This window comes from Pholis gunnellus, assembly GCF_910591455.1.
Source record: "Pholis gunnellus genome assembly, chromosome: 17".
Classification (NCBI taxonomy): Eukaryota; Metazoa; Chordata; class Actinopteri; order Perciformes; family Pholidae; genus Pholis; species Pholis gunnellus.
The window spans coordinates 16,840,419-16,859,119 of NC_136544.1; the positions used below are offsets into that span (position 1 = coordinate 16,840,419).

Genomic DNA, 18,701 nt, shown 5'->3' on the forward strand with positions numbered 1-18,701 from the left:
AAGCTAATAAATTGAAAAGAGTTTAGGAAAGGAGACAGGACTTTGGCTCTCGCTCTGAAAATGTTACATGTATACAGTATAGCCTCACCCACTGACCCTCTCTAGCATAAAGTGTCATACCATAATCTCATTTACGCATACACATACACTTGCACACACATTTCTTTCACTGTATTATGTTTTTACAAGCAAGCTTGAGGCCACAGTGTAACTTAAAACTCTTTAAATGTTACACTGGTGTACACCTGTTGGTCCAGCTGAGCAGAGAGCAACGGTTAACCAATACTGCAGAAGAATGATATGCTTGAAATCTGAAACACCTAGAACTCATCCTTAAAGGAACAGTCACACAACAGCAGATTATTGTAAGCATGCTTCATCATTAGCTCAAAATAAACCATATGTAGTAGTTTCAAGATGAGACCCAATGCTATACAACGAGAAAGATGCTGCTAAAGACATTTTTGATCTATTTCAATTTTTTCAAATAAATAAATAGCGTTGATCTATAAATAATATCTACAGTAATTGAGTGAAAAATAACTTAAGTATAACAATAACTTACATTTTCTTACTATATTAAAGACAGTTAATGCTGTTATTAAGTGTATATCATGTGCATGTTCAGGGAAGATATTTGTTCACACTCATTAATACTACACGGATTCATCATTTTATATCCAAAACGAACTTCAAAATCAAAGCTATCCCAGCCATCTGTTGACCAGTGTTTTGAGCTGAGTAAGGTGGAAACCTGGCACAGATGAGTCCTCTATCAGGATAAGCAGCGCCCCCTACTGGCAAAGCACGAAGCAAAACTGTCCTGTGGGTTTTTGTCAAACTGCAGTTGAGCAAATAACACATGGACCATGGACTGCTGTAAAAAAACATGAAACCTGGCTCTCAATTAATCTTCCACCTGAAAAGCCTTGGACACCTGTGAGTTTCTGATTAACTGACACCTGTTCATTAGGGCCCGAGCACCGACAACGTCGGGTCCGCGAGGTCCCTATTGTATCTGTAGGAATTATTATTATACCCTATGATGAAAAACCGTTTAAGGGTATCTGACATGTCCCCAACCTCCCCATATTTGGCGAGCATATCGGGACTGCGGGAAATTTTGATATTTTATGGGTCCAATGCTCGAGCATACAAAATTACTCGCTAGCGCCATCTAGATAATGGAAAGGCAAGCCCCAACAGCCCGTATGTCCAAATTACTTAAGATTTTACAGACATGAGCAACTGAATGAATTCTACAAAAAATCCTCTTGGGACCCTAAGCTCCGCCTACCAAAATTTTCCACCATTTTGAATTTTGTAAAAATAAAAATAAAATCACTTCTCCTAGACCCTGGGTCTGATTGGTACCAAATTTGCTGTGAATCATTATTGGATATATATACAGACGTATTGTTTTTACCTTGTTTTCATCGGTCAGTTTATGTATTGGATGCTTCTGGACTTCCGTGTGTTCAGTGAATTATGTGCAAATGCAGTAAAGAAAAGAATTTAATGATGAAACCCAATTGTGTTTTTTCAGTTTGTTCTACTGGGGTTAAAGTCGAAAAACAGTCAAAAAAGTCATTCAATCAGGAGAGACTTCATTAGAATTTCACAATAATTTATTACACATTGTACAAATGTGAATAGTGGAACGTCTTTGGCGATTGGACTCCATCCTGAAGGAAGACAATCGATGTTGATGAAGGGAGTTGCTGCGGAGTTATAAACAGCATAGTATAGGATGTCGAAAAAAGTCATGAAAAAGTCAGTGTACCATGTCGAAAAGTCATAACTTTACTTAAGTTACTTTATTTTTAAAGTTGCTTTTTTAGTTACTTTACTTTTAAAGTTACTTTTTTAGTTACTTTACTTTTTTAGTTACTTTTAAAGTTACTTTACTTTTAAAGTTACTTTTTTAGTTACTTTACTTTTAAAGTTACCTTTTTAGTTACTTTACTTTTTTAGTTACTTTTTTAGTTACTTTACTTTTAAAGTTACTTTTTTAGTTACTTTACTTTTAGAGTTACTTCTTTAGTTACTTTACTTTTAAAGTTACTTTTTTAGTTACTTTACTTTTAAAGTTACTTTTTTAGTTACTTTACTTTTAAAGTTACTTTTTTAGTTACTTTACTTTTAAAGTTACTTTTTTAGTTACTTTACTTTTAAAGTTATTTTACTTTTAAAGTTACTTTTTTAGTTACTTTATTTTTATTTGAAAACTCTTATTCCGTATCCCTGTAGTGTTGATTCAGAGTAAGCACTGCATTAATTACAACACCTTGCACATTTGGAAAACCAAAACTACACATATCTTTAATTTCAACCAACATATAAACAGTACAGTACACTACCTTACAGGTTTGGCGAATAGAAGTCTGTGTTCAGTGCATAATGTGCATGGCATGGGAGAAGATACATTCATCACCAGGTTGACCACAGCTGGCCGCTTCACTCCTCTGTGTCGGAGCTGTCTGCTGCGTCGGTGTTGTGGGTCAGCATGTAGTTGTCGATGGAGGGGCAGTTGTGGATGGAGTAACGCAGACGCTCAGCGAGGATGACCTGGCTCGTGTAAGGGGGCAGGCGAAACAGGAAGAAGCAGGTCTGTGCAGTAGGGAGGCCGTTGACGGGCTGTAGGACATGATAGGGGGAAAAAGTTTAGTAGTTTGTACTATTGATATGTTTGCCCTCGTCAACAGGCTCGTTATTTCCGTTAGCGATGACCTCACCCTATCAACCTTGATGATTTGGAACTTCTGCGTGATATCAGCTGGGTTGGAAGGCAACCTGGACCGGCCAGAGACGAAACGGAGGAAAAGCACTCGCTCCTCATTGGTGAACTCCTCCAGGCTACCTAATGTTCATCAGGCCTTATCCCGCCTTTCTGTCCTGCTGTAAAACTGTCACCTTACTCTCCTGATATCAAAGCCTTTTTGTACTACTGCACCTGACCTGCATATAGTTTGATTTATTTATAGGTACTGAAGTTGTAAAAGTTCCTTTTAAAAGAAAATGCCTTTTGTAAATAGTAATTACTGCAATTTAAATATTTTCCTTTATTGTTTTTATATTATGCATATAAGAACATGAAAGTGTATTTTATTACAGACGTATTGTTTTTACCTTGTTTTCATTGGTCAGTTTATGTATTGGATGCTTCTGGACTTCCGTGTGTTCAGTGAATTATGTGCAAATGCAGTAAAGAAAAGAATTTAATGATGAAACCCAATTGTGTTTTTTCAGTTTGTTCTACTGGGGTTAAAGTCGAAAAACAGTCAAAAAAGTCATTCAATCAGGAGAGACTTCATTAGAATTTCACAATAATTCACTACACATTGTACAAATGTGAATAGTGCAACGTCTTTGGCGATTGGACTCCATCCTGAAGGAAGACAATCGATGTTGATGAAGGGAGTTGCTGCGGAGTTATAAACAGCATAGTATAGGATGTTGAAAAAAGTCATGAAAAAGTCAGTGTACCATGTCGAAAAGTCATAACTTTACTTAAGTTACTTTATTTTTAAAGTTGCTTTTTTTGTTACTTTACTTTTAAAGTTACTTTTTTAGTTACTTTACTTTTTTAGTTACTTTTAAAGTTACTTTACTTTTAAAGTTACTTTTTTAGTTACTTTACTTTTAAAGTTACTTTTTTAGTTACTTTACTTTTAAAGTTACCTTTTTAGTTACTTTACTTTTTTAGTTACTTTTTTAGTTACTTTACTTTTAAAGTTACTTTTTTAGTTACTTTACTTTTAAAGTTACTTTTAAAGTTACTTTACTTTTAAAGTTACTTTTTTAGTTACTTTACTTTTTTAGTTACTTTTAAAGTTACTTTACTTTTAAAGTTACTTTTTTAGTTACTTTACCTTTAAAGTTACTTTTTTAGTTACTTTACTTTTAAAGTTACGTTTTTAGTTACTTTACTTTTTTAGTTACTTTTAAAGTTACTTTACTTTTAAAGTTACCTTTTTAGTTACTTTACTTTTTTAGTTACTTTTTTAGTTACTTTATTTTTAAAGTTGCTTTTTTTGTTACTTTACTTTTAAAGTAACTTTTTTAGTTACTTTACTTTTTTAGTTACTTTTAAAGTTACTTTACTTTTAAAGTTACCTTTTTAGTTACTTTACTTTTTTAGTTACTTTTTTAGTTACTTTACTTTTAAAGTTACTTTTTTAGTTACTTTACTTTTAAAGTTACTTTTAAAGTTACTTTACTTTTAAAGTTACTTTTTTAGTTACTTTACTTTTAAAGTTACTTTTTTAGTTACTTTACTTTTAAAGTTACTTTTTTAGTTACTTTACTTTTAAAGTTACTTTTTTAGTTACTTTATTTTTATTTGAAAAACTCTTATTCCGTATCCCTGTAGTGTTGATTCAGAGTAAGCACTGCATTAATTACAACACCTTGCACATTTGGAAAACCAAAACTACACATATCTTTAATTTCAACCAACATACAAACAGTACAGTACACTACCTTACAGGTTTGGCGAATAGAAGTCTGTGTTCAGTACATAATGTGCATGGCATGGGAGAAGATACATTCATCACCAGGTTGACCACAGCTGGCCGCTTCACTCCTCTGTGTCGGAGCTGTCTGCTGCGTCGGTGTTGTGGGTCAGCATGTAGTTGTGGATGGAGGGGCAGTTGTGGATGGAGTAACGCAGACGCTCAGCGAGGATGACCTGGCTCGTGTAAGGGGGCAGGCGAAACAGGAAGAAGCAGGTCTGTGCAGTAGAGAGGCCGTTGACGGGCTGTAGGACATGATAGGGGGAAAAAGTTTAGTAGTTTGTACTATTGATTTGTTTGCCCTCGTCAACAGGCTCGTTATTTCCGTTAGCGATGACCTCACCCTATCAACCTTGATGATTTGGAACTTCTGCGTGATATCAGCTGGGTTGGAAGGCAACCTGGACCGGCCAGAGACGAAACGGAGGAAAAGCACTCGCTCCTCATTGGTGAACTCCTCCAGGCTACCTAATGTTCATCAGGCCTTATCCCGCCTTTCTGTCCTGCTGTAAAACTGTCACCTTACTCTCCTGATATCAAAGCCTTTTTGTACTACTGCACCTGACCTGCATATAGTTTGATTTATTTATAGGTACTGAAGTTGTAAAAGTTCCTTTTAAAAGAAAATGCCTTTTGTAAATAGTAATTACTGCAATTTAAATATTTTCCTTTATTGTTTTTATATTATGCATATAAGAACATGAAAGTGTATTTTATTACAGACGTATTGTTTTTACCTTGTTTTCATTGGTCAGTTTATGTATTGGATGCTTCTGGACTTCCGTGTGTTCAGTGAATTATGTGCAAATGCAGTAAAGAAAAGAATTTAATGATGAAACCCAATTGTGTTTTTTCAGTTTGTTCTACTGGGGTTAAAGTCGAAAAACAGTCAAAAAAGTCATTCAATCAGGAGAGACTTCATTAGAATTTCACAATAATTCACTACACATTGTACAAATGTGAATAGTGCAACGTCTTTGGCGATTGGACTCCATCCTGAAGGAAGACAATCGATGTTGATGAAGGGAGTTGCTGCGGAGTTATAAACAGCATAGTATAGGATGTTGAAAAAAGTCATGAAAAAGTCAGTGTACCATGTCGAAAAGTCATAACTTTACTTAAGTTACTTTATTTTTAAAGTTGCTTTTTTTGTTACTTTACTTTTAAAGTTACTTTTTTAGTTACTTTACTTTTTTAGTTACTTTTTTAGTTACTTTACTTTTAAAGTTACTTTTTTAGTTACTTTACTTTTTTAGTTACTTTTAAAGTTACTTTACTTTTAAAGTTACCTTTTTAGTTACTTTACTTTTTTAGTTACTTTTTTAGTTACTTTACTTTTAAAGTTACTTTTTTAGTTACTTTACTTTTTTAGTTACTTTTAAAGTTACTTTACTTTTAAAGTTACTTTTTTAGTTACTTTACTTTTAAAGTTACTTTTTTAGTTACTTTATTTTTATTTGAAAAACTCTTATTCCGTATCCCTGTAGTGTTGATTCAGAGTAAGCACTGCATTAATTACAACACCTTGCACATTTGGAAAACCAAAACTACACATATCTTTAATTTCAACCAACATATAAACAGTACAGTACACTGCCTTACAGGTTTGGCGAATAGAAGTCTGTGTTCAGTGCATAATGTGCATGGCATGGGAGAAGATACATTCATCACCAGGTTGACCACAGCTGGCCGCTTCACTCCTCTGTGTCGGAGCTGTCTGCTGCGTCGGTGTTGTGGGTCAGCATGTAGTTGTCGATGGAGGGGCAGTTGTGGATGGAGTAACGCAGACGCTCAGCGAGGATGACCTGGCTCGTGTAAGGGGGCAGGCGAAACAGGAAGAAGCAGGTCTGTGCAGTAGGGAGGCCGTTGACGGGCTGTAGGACATGATAGGGGGAAAAAGTTTAGCAGTTTGTACTATTGATATGTTTGCCCTCGTCAACAGGCTCGTTATTTCCGTTAGCGATGACCTCACCCTATCAACCTTGATGATTTGGAACTTCTGCGTGATATCAGCTGGGTTGGAAGGCAACCTGGACCGGCCAGAGACGAAACGGAGGAAAAGCACTCGCTCCTCATTGGTGAACTCCTCCAGGCTACCTAATGTTCATCAGGCCTTATCCCGCCTTTCTGTCCTGCTGTAAAACTGTCACCTTACTCTCCTGATATCAAAGCCTTTTTGTACTACTGCACCTGACCTGCATATAGTTTGATTTATTTATAGGTACTGAAGTTGTAAAAGTTCCTTTTAAAAGAAAATGCCTTTTGTAAATAGTAATTACTGCAATTTAAATATTTTCCTTTATTGTTTTTATATTATGCATATAAGAACATGAAAGTGTATTTTATTACAGACGTATTGTTTTTACCTTGTTTTCATTGGTCAGTTTATGTATTGGATGCTTCTGGACTTCCGTGTGTTCAGTGAATTATGTGCAAATGCAGTAAAGAAAAGAATTTAATGATGAAACCCAATTGTGTTTTTTCAGTTTGTTCTACTGGGGTTAAAGTCGAAAAACAGTCAAAAAAGTCATTCAATCAGGAGAGACTTCATTAGAATTTCACAATAATTCATTACACATTGTACAAATGTGAATAGTGCAACGTCTTTGGCGATTGGACTCCATCCTGAAGGAAGACAATCGATGTTGATGAAGGGAGTTGCTGCGGAGTTATAAACAGCATAGTATAGGATGTTGAAAAAAGTCATGAAAAAGTCAGTGTACCATGTCGAAAAGTCATAACTTTACTTAAGTTACTTTATTTTTAAAGTTGCTTTTTTTGTTACTTTATTTTTAAAGTTACTTTTTTAGTTACTTTACTTTTTTAGTTACTTTTAAAGTTACTTTACTTTTAAAGTTACTTTTTTAGTTACTTTACTTTTAAAGTTACTTTTTTAGTTACTTTACTTTTAAAGTTACCTTTTTAGTTACTTTACTTTTTTAGTTACTTTTTTAGTTACTTTACTTTTAAAGTTACTTTTTTAGTTACTTTACTTTTAAAGTTACTTTTAAAGTTACTTTACTTTTAAAGTTACTTTTTTAGTTACTTTACTTTTAAAGTTACTTTTAAAGTTACTTTACTTTTAAAGTTACTTTTTTAGTTACTTTACTTTTAAAGTTACTTTTTTAGTTACTTTACTTTTAAAGTTACTTTTTTAGTTACTTTACTTTTAAAGTTATTTTACTTTTAAAGTTACTTTTTTAGTTACTTTATTTTTATTTGAAAAACTCTTATTCCGTATCCCTGTAGTGTTGATTCAGAGTAAGCACTGCATTAATTACAACACCTTGCACATTTGGAAAACCAAAACTACACATATCTTTAATTTCAACCAACATACAAACAGTACAGTACACTGCCTTACAGGTTTGGCGAATAGAAGTCTGTGTTCAGTGCATAATGTGCATGGCATGGGAGAAGATACATTCATCACCAGGTTGACCACAGCTGGCCGCTTCACTCCTCTGTGTCGGAGCTGTCTGCTGCGTCGGTGTTGTGGGTCAGCATGTAGTTGTCGATGGAGGGGCAGTTGTGGATGGAGTAACGCAGACGCTCAGCGAGGATGACCTGGCTCGTGTAAGGGGGCAGGCGAAACAGGAAGAAGCAGGTCTGTGCAGTAGGGAGGCCGTTGACGGGCTGTAGGACATGATAGGGGGAAAAAGTTTAGTAGTTTGTACTATTGATATGTTTGCCCTCGTCAACAGGCTCGTTATTTCCGTTAGCGATGACCTCACCCTATCAACCTTGATGATTTGGAACTTCTGCGTGATATCAGCTGGGTTGGAAGGCAACCTGGACCGGCCAGAGACGAAACAGAGGAAAAGCACTCGCTCCTCATTGGTGAACTCCTCCAGGCTACCTAATGTTCATCAGGCCTTATCCCGCCTTTCTGTCCTGCTGTAAAACTGTCACCTTACTCTCCTGATATCAAAGCCTTTTTGTACTACTGCACCTGACCTGCATATAGTTTGATTTATTTATAGGTACTGAAGTTGTAAAAGTTCCTTTTAAAAGAAAATGCCTTTTGTAAATAGTAATTACTGCAATTTAAATATTTTCCTTTATTGTTTTTATATTATGCATATAAGAACATGAAAGTGTATTTTATTACAGACGTATTGTTTTTACCTTGTTTTCATTGGTCAGTTTATGTATTGGATGCTTCTGGACTTCCGTGTGTTCAGTGAATTATGTGCAAATGCAGTAAAGAAAAGAATTTAATGATGAAACCCAATTGTGTTTTTTCAGTTTGTTCTACTGGGGTTAAAGTCGAAAAACAGTCAAAAAAGTCATTCAATCAGGAGAGACTTCATTAGAATTTCACAATAATTCATTACACATTGTACAAATGTGAATAGTGCAACGTCTTTGGCGATTGGACTCCATCCTGAAGGAAGACAATCGATGTTGATGAAGGGAGTTGCTGCGGAGTTATAAACAGCATAGTATAGGATGTTGAAAAAAGTCATGAAAAAGTCAGTGTACCATGTCGAAAAGTCATAACTTTACTTAAGTTACTTTATTTTTAAAGTTGCTTTTTTTGTTACTTTACTTTTAAAGTTACTTTTTTAGTTACTTTACTTTTTTAGTTACTTTTAAAGTTACTTTACTTTTAAAGTTACTTTTTTAGTTACTTTACTTTTAAAGTTACCTTTTTAGTTACTTTACTTTTTTAGTTACTTTTTTAGTTACTTTACTTTTAAAGTTACTTTTTTAGTTACTTTACTTTTAGAGTTACTTCTTTAGTTACTTTACTTTTAAAGTTACTTTTTTAGTTACTTTACTTTTAAAGTTACTTTTTTAGTTACTTTACTTTTAAAGTTACTTTTTTAGTTACTTTACTTTTAAAGTTACTTTTTTAGTTACTTTACTTTTAAAGTTATTTTACTTTTAAAGTTACTTTTTTAGTTACTTTATTTTTATTTGAAAAACTCTTATTCCGTATCCCTGTAGTGTTGATTCAGAGTAAGCACTGCATTAATTACAACACCTTGCACATTTGGAAAACCAAAACTACACATATCTTTAATCTTACTCTCCTGATATCAAAGCCTTTTTGTACTACTGCACCTGACCTGCATATAGTGTAATAAATTATTGTGAAATTCTAATGAAGTCTCTCCTGATTGAATGACTTTTTTGACTGTTTTTCGACTTTAACCCCAGTAGAACAAACTGAAAAAACACAATTGGGTTTCATCATTAAATTCTTTTCTTTACTGCATTTGCACATAATTCACTGAACACACGGAAGTCCAGAAGCATCCAATACATAAACTGACCAATGAAAACAAGGTAAAAACAATATGTCTGTAATAAAATACACTTTCATGTTCTTATATGCATAATATAAAAACAATAAAGGAAAATATTTAAATTGCAGTAATTACTATTTACAAAAGGCATTTTCTTTTAAAAGGAACTTTTACAACTTCAGTACCTATAAATAAATCAAACTATATGCAGGTCAGGTGCAGTAGTACAAAAAGGCTTTGATATCAGGAGAGTAAGGTGACAGTTTTACAGCAGGACAGAAAGGCGGCATGTCGACACCACTTTCAGAGCAGAAGAGACATTTCTTCGAGTGTGATGGCTCCTAACGCGTAAACGATCTTTCCCGTGACGCACATTTGGCGCGAAACTCGGTTTGGAAAGCTAACGTGACAGCGGAGAGAAGGTAGAAATGAGCAAAAAGGATAACGGTAAGAGTTAGCTTTTATTTCCGGGTGTTTTTTAACTGTAACAAGCTAGCTGGTCGTATCTGACACTCGTATCGACGCTCGCTCGAGTTCACAGATAAAACGGGTTTAGCTAACAAGCTATTAGCTAACGTTAGCTACGTAACTAACAAGCTATCAGCTAAGGTTAGCTACGTAGCTAACAAGCTATCAGCTAACGTTAGCTACGTAGCTAACAACATAACAAGCCAGAATTCTCCTAATACGCCCACTTTTACAACTTGATATATTTGAGCTAAAGCAACCTATGTGGGGTGTTTCATTATTAAGTCACATGGAATAAACCGCCATTGTTAAAAACTGTCTTAAGGACCTAACTTTAACATACAAAAGGTGGATTTAACGTTACAACCTAAAAACCCAACGTACGTAAGTTACGTTACCATTTGGGAATGTTTGTTGTCCTGATCATCACATGCTGACGTCATCCACAGGCGCCAGCTAGGGAGGTTAACGTTAAAATTGCATCAAGTTAGTTTTAAGGATTAAGACCATACAAATCTAGCTTTTTCTCTCTTTTGTTTGAGGTTTATCAAGTATGTTATTTTACCATTTGGGAATGTTTGTTGTCCTGTTCACACGCTGACGTCATCAACAGGCGCCACGCTCATCCTCGCGTATCTGAATGAGAAGAACCGACCCTACAGCGCTCAGGATGTCTTCTGCAATTTACAGAAGCAGCATGGCTTTGGCAAAACGGTGAGGAGTCATCCTTAAACCTGTAAAGATGCTGTGGTGTGCTTTTGTGCCGCTTACAGTCAATGATTGAACTGTTGTATTTGTGATTCTCCAGGCGGTGGTCAAAGCCATGGAGCTGCTGGCTCTGGAGGGCAAGATAAAGGAGAAAACATATGGCAAACAGAAGATCTATTTTGCGGATCAGGTCAGTGTGTTCCTCAGAAATACTACACTGTTGTGGAAAGTAGTAGGCACTGGAAGTAACTGTCATTGTCCCTACAGTCGCAGTTCACAAATGTGAACGAAGCCGACCTGAAGGCGATGGACGGTCAGATCTCACAGCTCAGTGCAGAGGTGCAGTCTCTCACCCAGAGCTGCAGACAGCTGGATGCAGGTGCAGTTTTACAGCTTGGTGTCTGCAGACAGAGTGGGGCTTATGAGCCTCATCAAGATATGTGCATGTTACACTGTTTTAGGATGTTGCTAATAGCTACACAAGTACAGTAAATGGTCTATATGACATAGTTATGAATATTATATTCAATTTCTGCCAATAGATCTCCTTTAATCCTACACTCCTACTGTTTTTTTTGCCGTACTGCATTATTAAAAGAGGATGCTGTGTACATTTACGTGACTTGTCCACTGACAGAGCTGAAGGAGCTCAGCAGCTCCCTGACAACAGAGGAAATGATGTCAGAGATCCGGGAGCTGAAAGCAGAGTGTTCCGGGTACAGAGCGCGTCTGGAGAAGATAAAGTCGGCTACGAATCACGTCACACCGGAGGAGAAAGAGAAGGTCCGGGGAGGCATTTTAATTACAGCAAAACATCTTAGAAACCTTTCTGTTTGCTGTACTGTATGGTCGTACAATACTCATATTATTTTAATTTACAGGTTTACAAAGACCGGGATGTTTACGTGAAAGAGTGGAAAAAGAGGAAGAGATTGGTAACGTATACAGAGCTGCAATGATTACTCGATTAACTATTTATATAATCTGTTTTTAAGAAAAAATGACTTTCTGGTTCCAGCTTCTCAAATGTGATTATTTCAGTTTGTCTTTGTCATAGATATGACAATAAAATAAATATCTTATTGTTTTGGACTGTCAGACAAAACAAGCTAATTGAAGACATCACTTTGGTCTGAGAAATTGTGAAAAGCACTTTTTCACTCCACGGACAAAATGATGTAAGAAATAAAATGTATATTTGGTGGTAAATACATTTAAATGAGCCACAAAAAAAGCTTTTGTGTATTTTGCAACTGTATCCCAGTACTGCCACATTTTAAATATTTAGGTTCAATTAAATAAATAAAGATGTCAGTATCAACAGTACGAGTGTTAGAAGCAGGAGATAAGAGATGAGAAAGTAGATAAAAAGACATCCATTGTTATTATACAAAGAAAAACGCTGTTGCCACTAAATTCTTAAACTTTGTTTGTTTTCCTCTCAGGCTTCAGACATGATGGATACGATCCTAGAAGGATATCCTAAGAGCAAAAAGCACTTCCTGGTGCGTGAAACCTGCTCATAAAATCCACATTCTAAAAGTTCTCTTCATGCCGCTACTTGTCTGGGTTTTGCTTGCGAGTGTGTGTTTTTGATCACAGTAGTTAACGTGGTGTTTCCCTCACAGGACGAGGTGGGAGTGGAGACGGATGAGGACTCTAAGGTGGTGGTTCCCAGTGCTTGAGAGAGAACAAGGAAACGCTTATTTATGCACTTCATCAATGTATTACACATCAGAGCGGTCGGAGCCACAGCACACTCTTTATTTATGGCTTTTCTTTTGAACATCTTTAATAAAAGTTGAATGGCAAAAAACAACTTCCACTGTAATAAAGTACATTTAAACACAAACAGCTGAGACACACTAACACTATGTCACATCAACACACAACACTGGCGGATGCTTGTCGCCTCTTCGGTTTATTTTTTCCCTTTTTTAAAGACATAAAATGAATCCTCAACCTCTGAAATGTCAACGAACTATTGTAACATCATAGCTTTGAGAGCTTCTTTGTTCATCTGTGTTAAAGTCCATATTGCTGCCATGTTTTTGTTATTTAAAACTGTTCTTTAAAGAACCACAATGTATAAAACATTATGGATTGTGGTATTATGGAGGGTTGTCGTGTTTATTAAAGTTATTAAATGTTTTGATTGAATGTTTCTCAATCTCTGAAAATCATTAAATATATTTTACAGACGTGAGCACCGCTGTCGGCTCTGGGATTTGTCCTTTTCTGCTGCACTTTACTTCTTTTACTTACAAATTAAGCCAGACAATAATTCTTTATATTTCTATAAATAGGTTGACTTTACTCTTTGGATGGCGATGTATAATAGATGGTTATTATAAAACAACTATAAAAAGATAATTGAAGCAACAACAGTAAAAAGTGATCATTTCCCTTTGATTAAAGCAAGAACAGACAAAACGTGTCGGACAGATTTGACTTATTCCGATAAGCCTTCACGGTAAGCTTTTGTTTAAAAATCTAAGTTTAAAGTTGAATCTTTTTTTAATTCACTACAGCGGCTGTAAATCTCACCGGTAACCTGTGACTGGTGGAGGAATACTGATCACAGTAAATAGCATCATGGTGGCATTAAAACCACTGAAATATCAAGAGGTTACATCATTTAATCTAAGAAATGCTTATTGAAGAGTAAACTGCAATCTGACAATCTCATCAAAAGTATATACATATAGAGACAATGATCCCTAAATCTGAATGCTGCCTCACACCTTCTCAAAAGGTGGAATAGTTTGTTTTTAAGCCTCAGTAATAAAATGCTGACTGCACAGTTAGGAGCGATGACGGTTACCCTGCAGCGGTGTAGTATCTAACGGTCTGCAGCGGTCTGACTCACAACGTCTGTGCACTGAAGCTGGTGAGAGCGCTTTGGGTCAGAATTAGGCTGCAAGTACATACTTGATGTACCAGAGAGTGAGTGTGTGTGTGTTCATCACCCGTCTCTCCGTTTCCTTTAGTTCGGTTGATAGACTTCAGAAGCAACGCGACCAATAAACTCAATCTGTAAGAGGATTTATTTAAGGGCAACTTCAGATTGTGACTACAGCTCGTTGCACACTACACTGTCACTAACATACCTTTAACATCAACATTCACAAACGTATTTACTTCTGAGCTCTTGTATTTCTTAGCAGAACAATATCAAGAGATATGAACAGTCGCTGAGGCTGAAATATGCTTGTTTATCTGCGTGTGTGCACACTTACAATCAAAGTGATGCTTCTTAAAAACATTCTCAATCCATCTCTGCCCACAGTGGGAGGTCGAGGTAATCCAACGTGCAGCCAGCGAGTCGCTGATGAGCTGAAATGAGTAAATACTGAGATGTGGCCAGAGGCTGATCGAAGTTTCTCTTTAACTTCACCCTGAGAGGCCAGAGTAAGACCAAAAGTCAATTTATGGGAGTTCAGTCCAGAGGTTTCACTCAATCAATAAAGCTGACCATTGAGCTGCCGGAGCACTCCGACAACAAACTCCCTCAGCGTCTAGGAAACAAGGGAAGGAGCACACAGACGGTTATTAACTAAAGCCACACTGACCAGCTCTCCTGGGTCTGATCTCAAAAACACTCGTCACCTGTGGCTTGCAGTGCTCCTCGATCCAGCTGAAAACGCAGGCGGAGAGTTCCTGAAAGCTGCTCACGGAGACGGAGCTGCTGAAGGACTGGAACAGGGAGTCCATGATGCTCTGAAACACGTTGAACTTGACCTGGTCCGACACCTGGTCCTCTCCCTGCTGTGGGTTGTTCTGGTGGGCCTTCACTATGTGCTCATAGTTCCTGTTGAGAAAGGGTCATACGTGTTGGGACTACAGAATAAATAATAGAGAAAACAAGCTTGGCTGAGAAGGTTTGCAAACCGCCATCTCACGTCTTCATGATTTTCAGCGCCATCACTTCTTTCCTCAGTAGAGAAACTTCCTCCTCTTGCTTCTTCTTTTCTTTGTGAAGGAAATGGATGTAGTCGATCGCTGCAAACAAATACAGAAACGCATCTGTCAGGGATTTCTTCACGCCACACAGATTTAAGTTTCCTTTTTTTAAAGAGGTGGTGGCTCCACAAACACCAGAAATGCCGCCACTTCTTCTTTCTCCCCGCAGTACAGATGTCTCTGATGTGTCATATTTCTGTCTCCATCTTCTTCTATTGAACTAATTGATATCTACGTTTGTATTCACGTCTTTTTTTTCTTCCTATTTACCTTCCTGCCTTAACAGAGATGAGATGTCCAAAGATGAATTAGCTTCTATCTAAATACAAAACATCACTCACAAACGTGACCGCTAGGTGTTCCTGCATTAACTCATCCTTCCTTTGAGGAGACATCTTACTTTTCTGTAGCACGGTGGCTTTGCTGATCTTCTGTGCTCCCACTGCAAACTCAGACTGCTGCTGGCAGGTTGGGACGATGGTCTGGAGGTCTTCGTAGCCTTTCTACAGTAAAACAAAACAACAACAACTCTAAAACCTTTGAATGTGTGTGTGCGGTGTACCTGCAGTAAGTCACAGAGACCTATCTGCAGTAAGTCACAGACACCTATCTGCGGTCTAGTGGAGCTTTACCTTGATAGCGTCCCGACGCTTCTGCTCAGCTTGTGTGTGCGCTTGTCTCCGTCGATCTTTATACGAGTCCTTATACGACGTCTCGTGTCTGTAGTCGCTGTCTTCATCATCTGTTCCACAATATATTAGCTCGGATTAAGAAACATGGATTCCATTTAACCATTTAAATACTTTCTATATTGTGCTTTCTATACACAGGCTGTGCTTTATGCTCTCTCTTCTCTCCGGCAGCAAAATGACACATACACACTGATGTTTAACTTTTAATACAAATCTAAAAAGATAGCCCCTCAAGTGTTGTCAGGTGGCTAACAGGTAGCTAACACTGGACGTTCTTCATGTCAGCAGCATGCAGAGAAGCTGATTCATGACTCAAGTTCTATAGATAATTGTAATGCACGTTAAACTGGCCTATGCTAGACATTAATCAACAGAGGCAACTCATAAAACCGTGCTGACGGAATCTGAACAAAGCTACGCGGTTGCATCACAGTTCTGCGTGCGCTGCATTTTATTAAACATTTAATTACGCAGCACAAACTGCTCTTACTGGTTTTTAAAGCGCTCTATTATAATTACTGTTCTTAAGAGCGCCTTTTGAACTGAATCGCACTGAGCAGCCGGACTGGTTTTTACGAAACAGGAAGCAAAAAAAAAGTTTCAGATTAACAACGAGCTTTTACTTTGAATGAAATGCGATTCTAAAGTATTTTACAGAATTTAGAGGACAAGTATACGCATCATGGGGAGGTCATTCAAAGTGGGGCACAGTCAAAGAAAAGCATCACATCAAAATCTAAAAGTAGCACAAACTCTGTCTTTAAACTGTCAGATCCCCGTGGTACAAACATACCTGTGTTTGGTACTGAAGAGGCACTCGTTGAGCCGATGCTGTTGGCTCTGGACACAACTGAACCCTTTCTGGTCGTTTCAGCAAAGAAACCTACAGAGCAAGACAACAGACACCAACGATGTTTCACTGTGAGCCCAGAGATAGGTTGACATGTTAGCTCAAGAGACGAGAAACACAAGGTGGCCATCATACAGCCTAAATATCACACGATGTGACAAACAACGGGATGTGAGCCGACTGGAGACTCACCAGGATCAAAGCCGCTGTCGCTGAAAGCGCCGTCTGTCTGCCGAGCCATCACCAGACAACAGAAGATGGAGAAAGGAGAAGGTAGAGGCTGAGACGCTGGTATAAAAATATACAAAGGGCAACAAAAAAAAAACGTGCTGCCCTAAATACGAGGACAATAGACCAACAGCTCACCTGCCTGACAGTCTAAACCCCCTCTGAGCATTGGCCTAGTTTGTCCAATTCAAGTGTGCAGTATCCAATCAGTGTTTCACAGGTTTACAGTTTGATCCGGGGCAACACAACACAATAGTTACTGTAATTTAAGGCTCCAAAAAAATGGTTCTTGTTCATTTTCACAATGAATCCAGGAGGCCAAACCCTGAAAACGTGTTCAATTTCAACACCAAATCTTGCTAAATGTTTAGAGTGTCTGACTGACCAAAAGGTTTTCTCTCTATACCTACAACAGAGGCACGTAAAGAGAGGACGCCTGAATACAATCTATAGCAAATGTTGCCCTCTTTAAGAGTCTGATACGCTTACAATGAGTCCCTGATCTGAGGAGGATTAGGAACAATCTGTTTACAGCTGCTGTCCATATAAACAGCTGGATTAGAAGAGTCATTGTTATAACGATTACAGCGTTACATCACATAGTGGAAAGCTTCAGTCAATACTGTTAGCAAAGGGAAAGTTCATCACGTTATTTCTAATGATAAATATAGTTTTCTGATACCACACTAGTGTTACGCACAGTTTAAATGTAACGTAATATAGACCACAAAACACTAAAGATCTGTGCAATATAAATACACTGTGCAATACTACAACTATCCTGTCTGTAAATATAATATTTTAGTTATTGTGGATGTTTTACTTTTTTAACATTCTTTAATTAATTAATTAATTCTTTATTTTATTACATATTTATAGTAGCTACTTGTTTTGATCTTGTTTTTTTACTATGTCTCTTGTTTGCACTTTACTGTATGTGTGTATATATATATGCTGCTTTAATACTGTAAATTTAGATTAGATAGATTTCCTGCATCTTTCTAGCAGACTCTTCAATAAATGTAACTTACGTGGATGTTTGACATAAATAAATAAGAAAAGTAAAAAACAAACATGTCATTTTAAAGTGTGTGCAAAATCTATTTTAGGTACAAACGAGTAACACGAGTGTTGTTTACTTAACGAGCTAACTGCTGTCGCTCTGTGACGTTTCACCTTGCTAGCTGCTAGCTAACGTTAGCTGTCGAGCTAACAAAGCGCTGCTGCTCCGTAACGTCAGCAAAACTTCAACTGCTAGACACAACACTGTTTGACACGTATCACTGCCGTCACGCGGCAGACGTACGAACTGATTGAACTAAACTGACTAACTGACTGACTAACTAACATGAGTTACTTACTTTCCAGTGGTCCTCTGGAGACGTTGTCGGGTCCGTCATCCTGCAACGTAAAATAACTAATAGCTGTGCTGCCTTCGCGGGCTGCTCGGACATTCCTACTCTGTTCTGCTTGAAAACCGTTACAGACAAACTGATCTCCCTCTTTCATATGAACAAATACAAAATAAAGACTTCTCGCAGATCCAGCTGTATCAGCTAGTACATTCTTTTGGTAATTCGTGCTCCCTTGTATTGATAACTTGCGTCAACGGCTAATTGGACCCCGAGGGACCTAGCGTTAATTCGTGAGCACAAATGATTGAAAAAAAAACAGGTCGGCGTCGTCATGAAACAGCTAATTGTACGAGTGTTTCACTGTAAGAGACGTTAGAGAAAGAACGGTGTTAATTAGCATAATTTTAATTTCTTCACAATTCACAATACATTAAAACAGTAGGAAGTGGCAATTTCCGAGGAGACTTCGAATGCAGCAGTCATACATGCAGTAGATGGCTTCAAACACGGAGTGGCGCTGTTGGACAACCCTCTTTAACCTGTAGCTACACCCACCTGTTTTCCACATCTACCTGTCCTCACGTGAAGGAAAATGACCAAAACAAATGTTGCCCAATGCAAGTTAAGCTGGCTTCAAGAGGATGAGTGGCTCTAGTGTAGTGAAAGTG

At 37.2% G+C, this 18,701-nt stretch overlaps 2 protein-coding genes across 2 annotated transcripts; one reads left to right on the forward strand and one right to left on the reverse strand.

Annotated features, from left to right (window-relative positions):
• Nucleotides 1-10,155: 10,155 nt before the first annotated feature.
• Nucleotides 10,156-12,699, forward strand: psmc3ip (PSMC3 interacting protein). The gene is made up of 8 exons (XM_079177875.1): nucleotides 10,156-10,216; nucleotides 10,851-10,951; nucleotides 11,046-11,135; nucleotides 11,213-11,324; nucleotides 11,583-11,728; nucleotides 11,827-11,880; nucleotides 12,391-12,450; nucleotides 12,574-12,699. Exons 1-8 carry the CDS (start codon nucleotides 10,198-10,200, stop codon nucleotides 12,628-12,630), a joined length of 639 nt encoding a protein of 212 aa, XP_079034001.1. The 5' UTR covers nucleotides 10,156-10,197; the 3' UTR covers nucleotides 12,631-12,699.
• On the reverse strand, nucleotides 12,689-18,085 carry mlx (MAX dimerization protein MLX). Its single transcript, XM_079177874.1, has 8 exons — nucleotides 18,040-18,085; nucleotides 16,643-16,679; nucleotides 16,394-16,483; nucleotides 15,541-15,650; nucleotides 15,309-15,411; nucleotides 14,848-14,947; nucleotides 14,555-14,756; nucleotides 12,689-14,463 (listed from the first exon to the last, which is right to left on the reverse strand). Exons 1-8 carry the CDS (start codon nucleotides 18,076-18,078, stop codon nucleotides 14,407-14,409), a joined length of 738 nt encoding a protein of 245 aa, XP_079034000.1. The 5' UTR covers nucleotides 18,079-18,085; the 3' UTR covers nucleotides 12,689-14,406.
• Nucleotides 18,086-18,701: the final 616 nt, after the last annotated feature.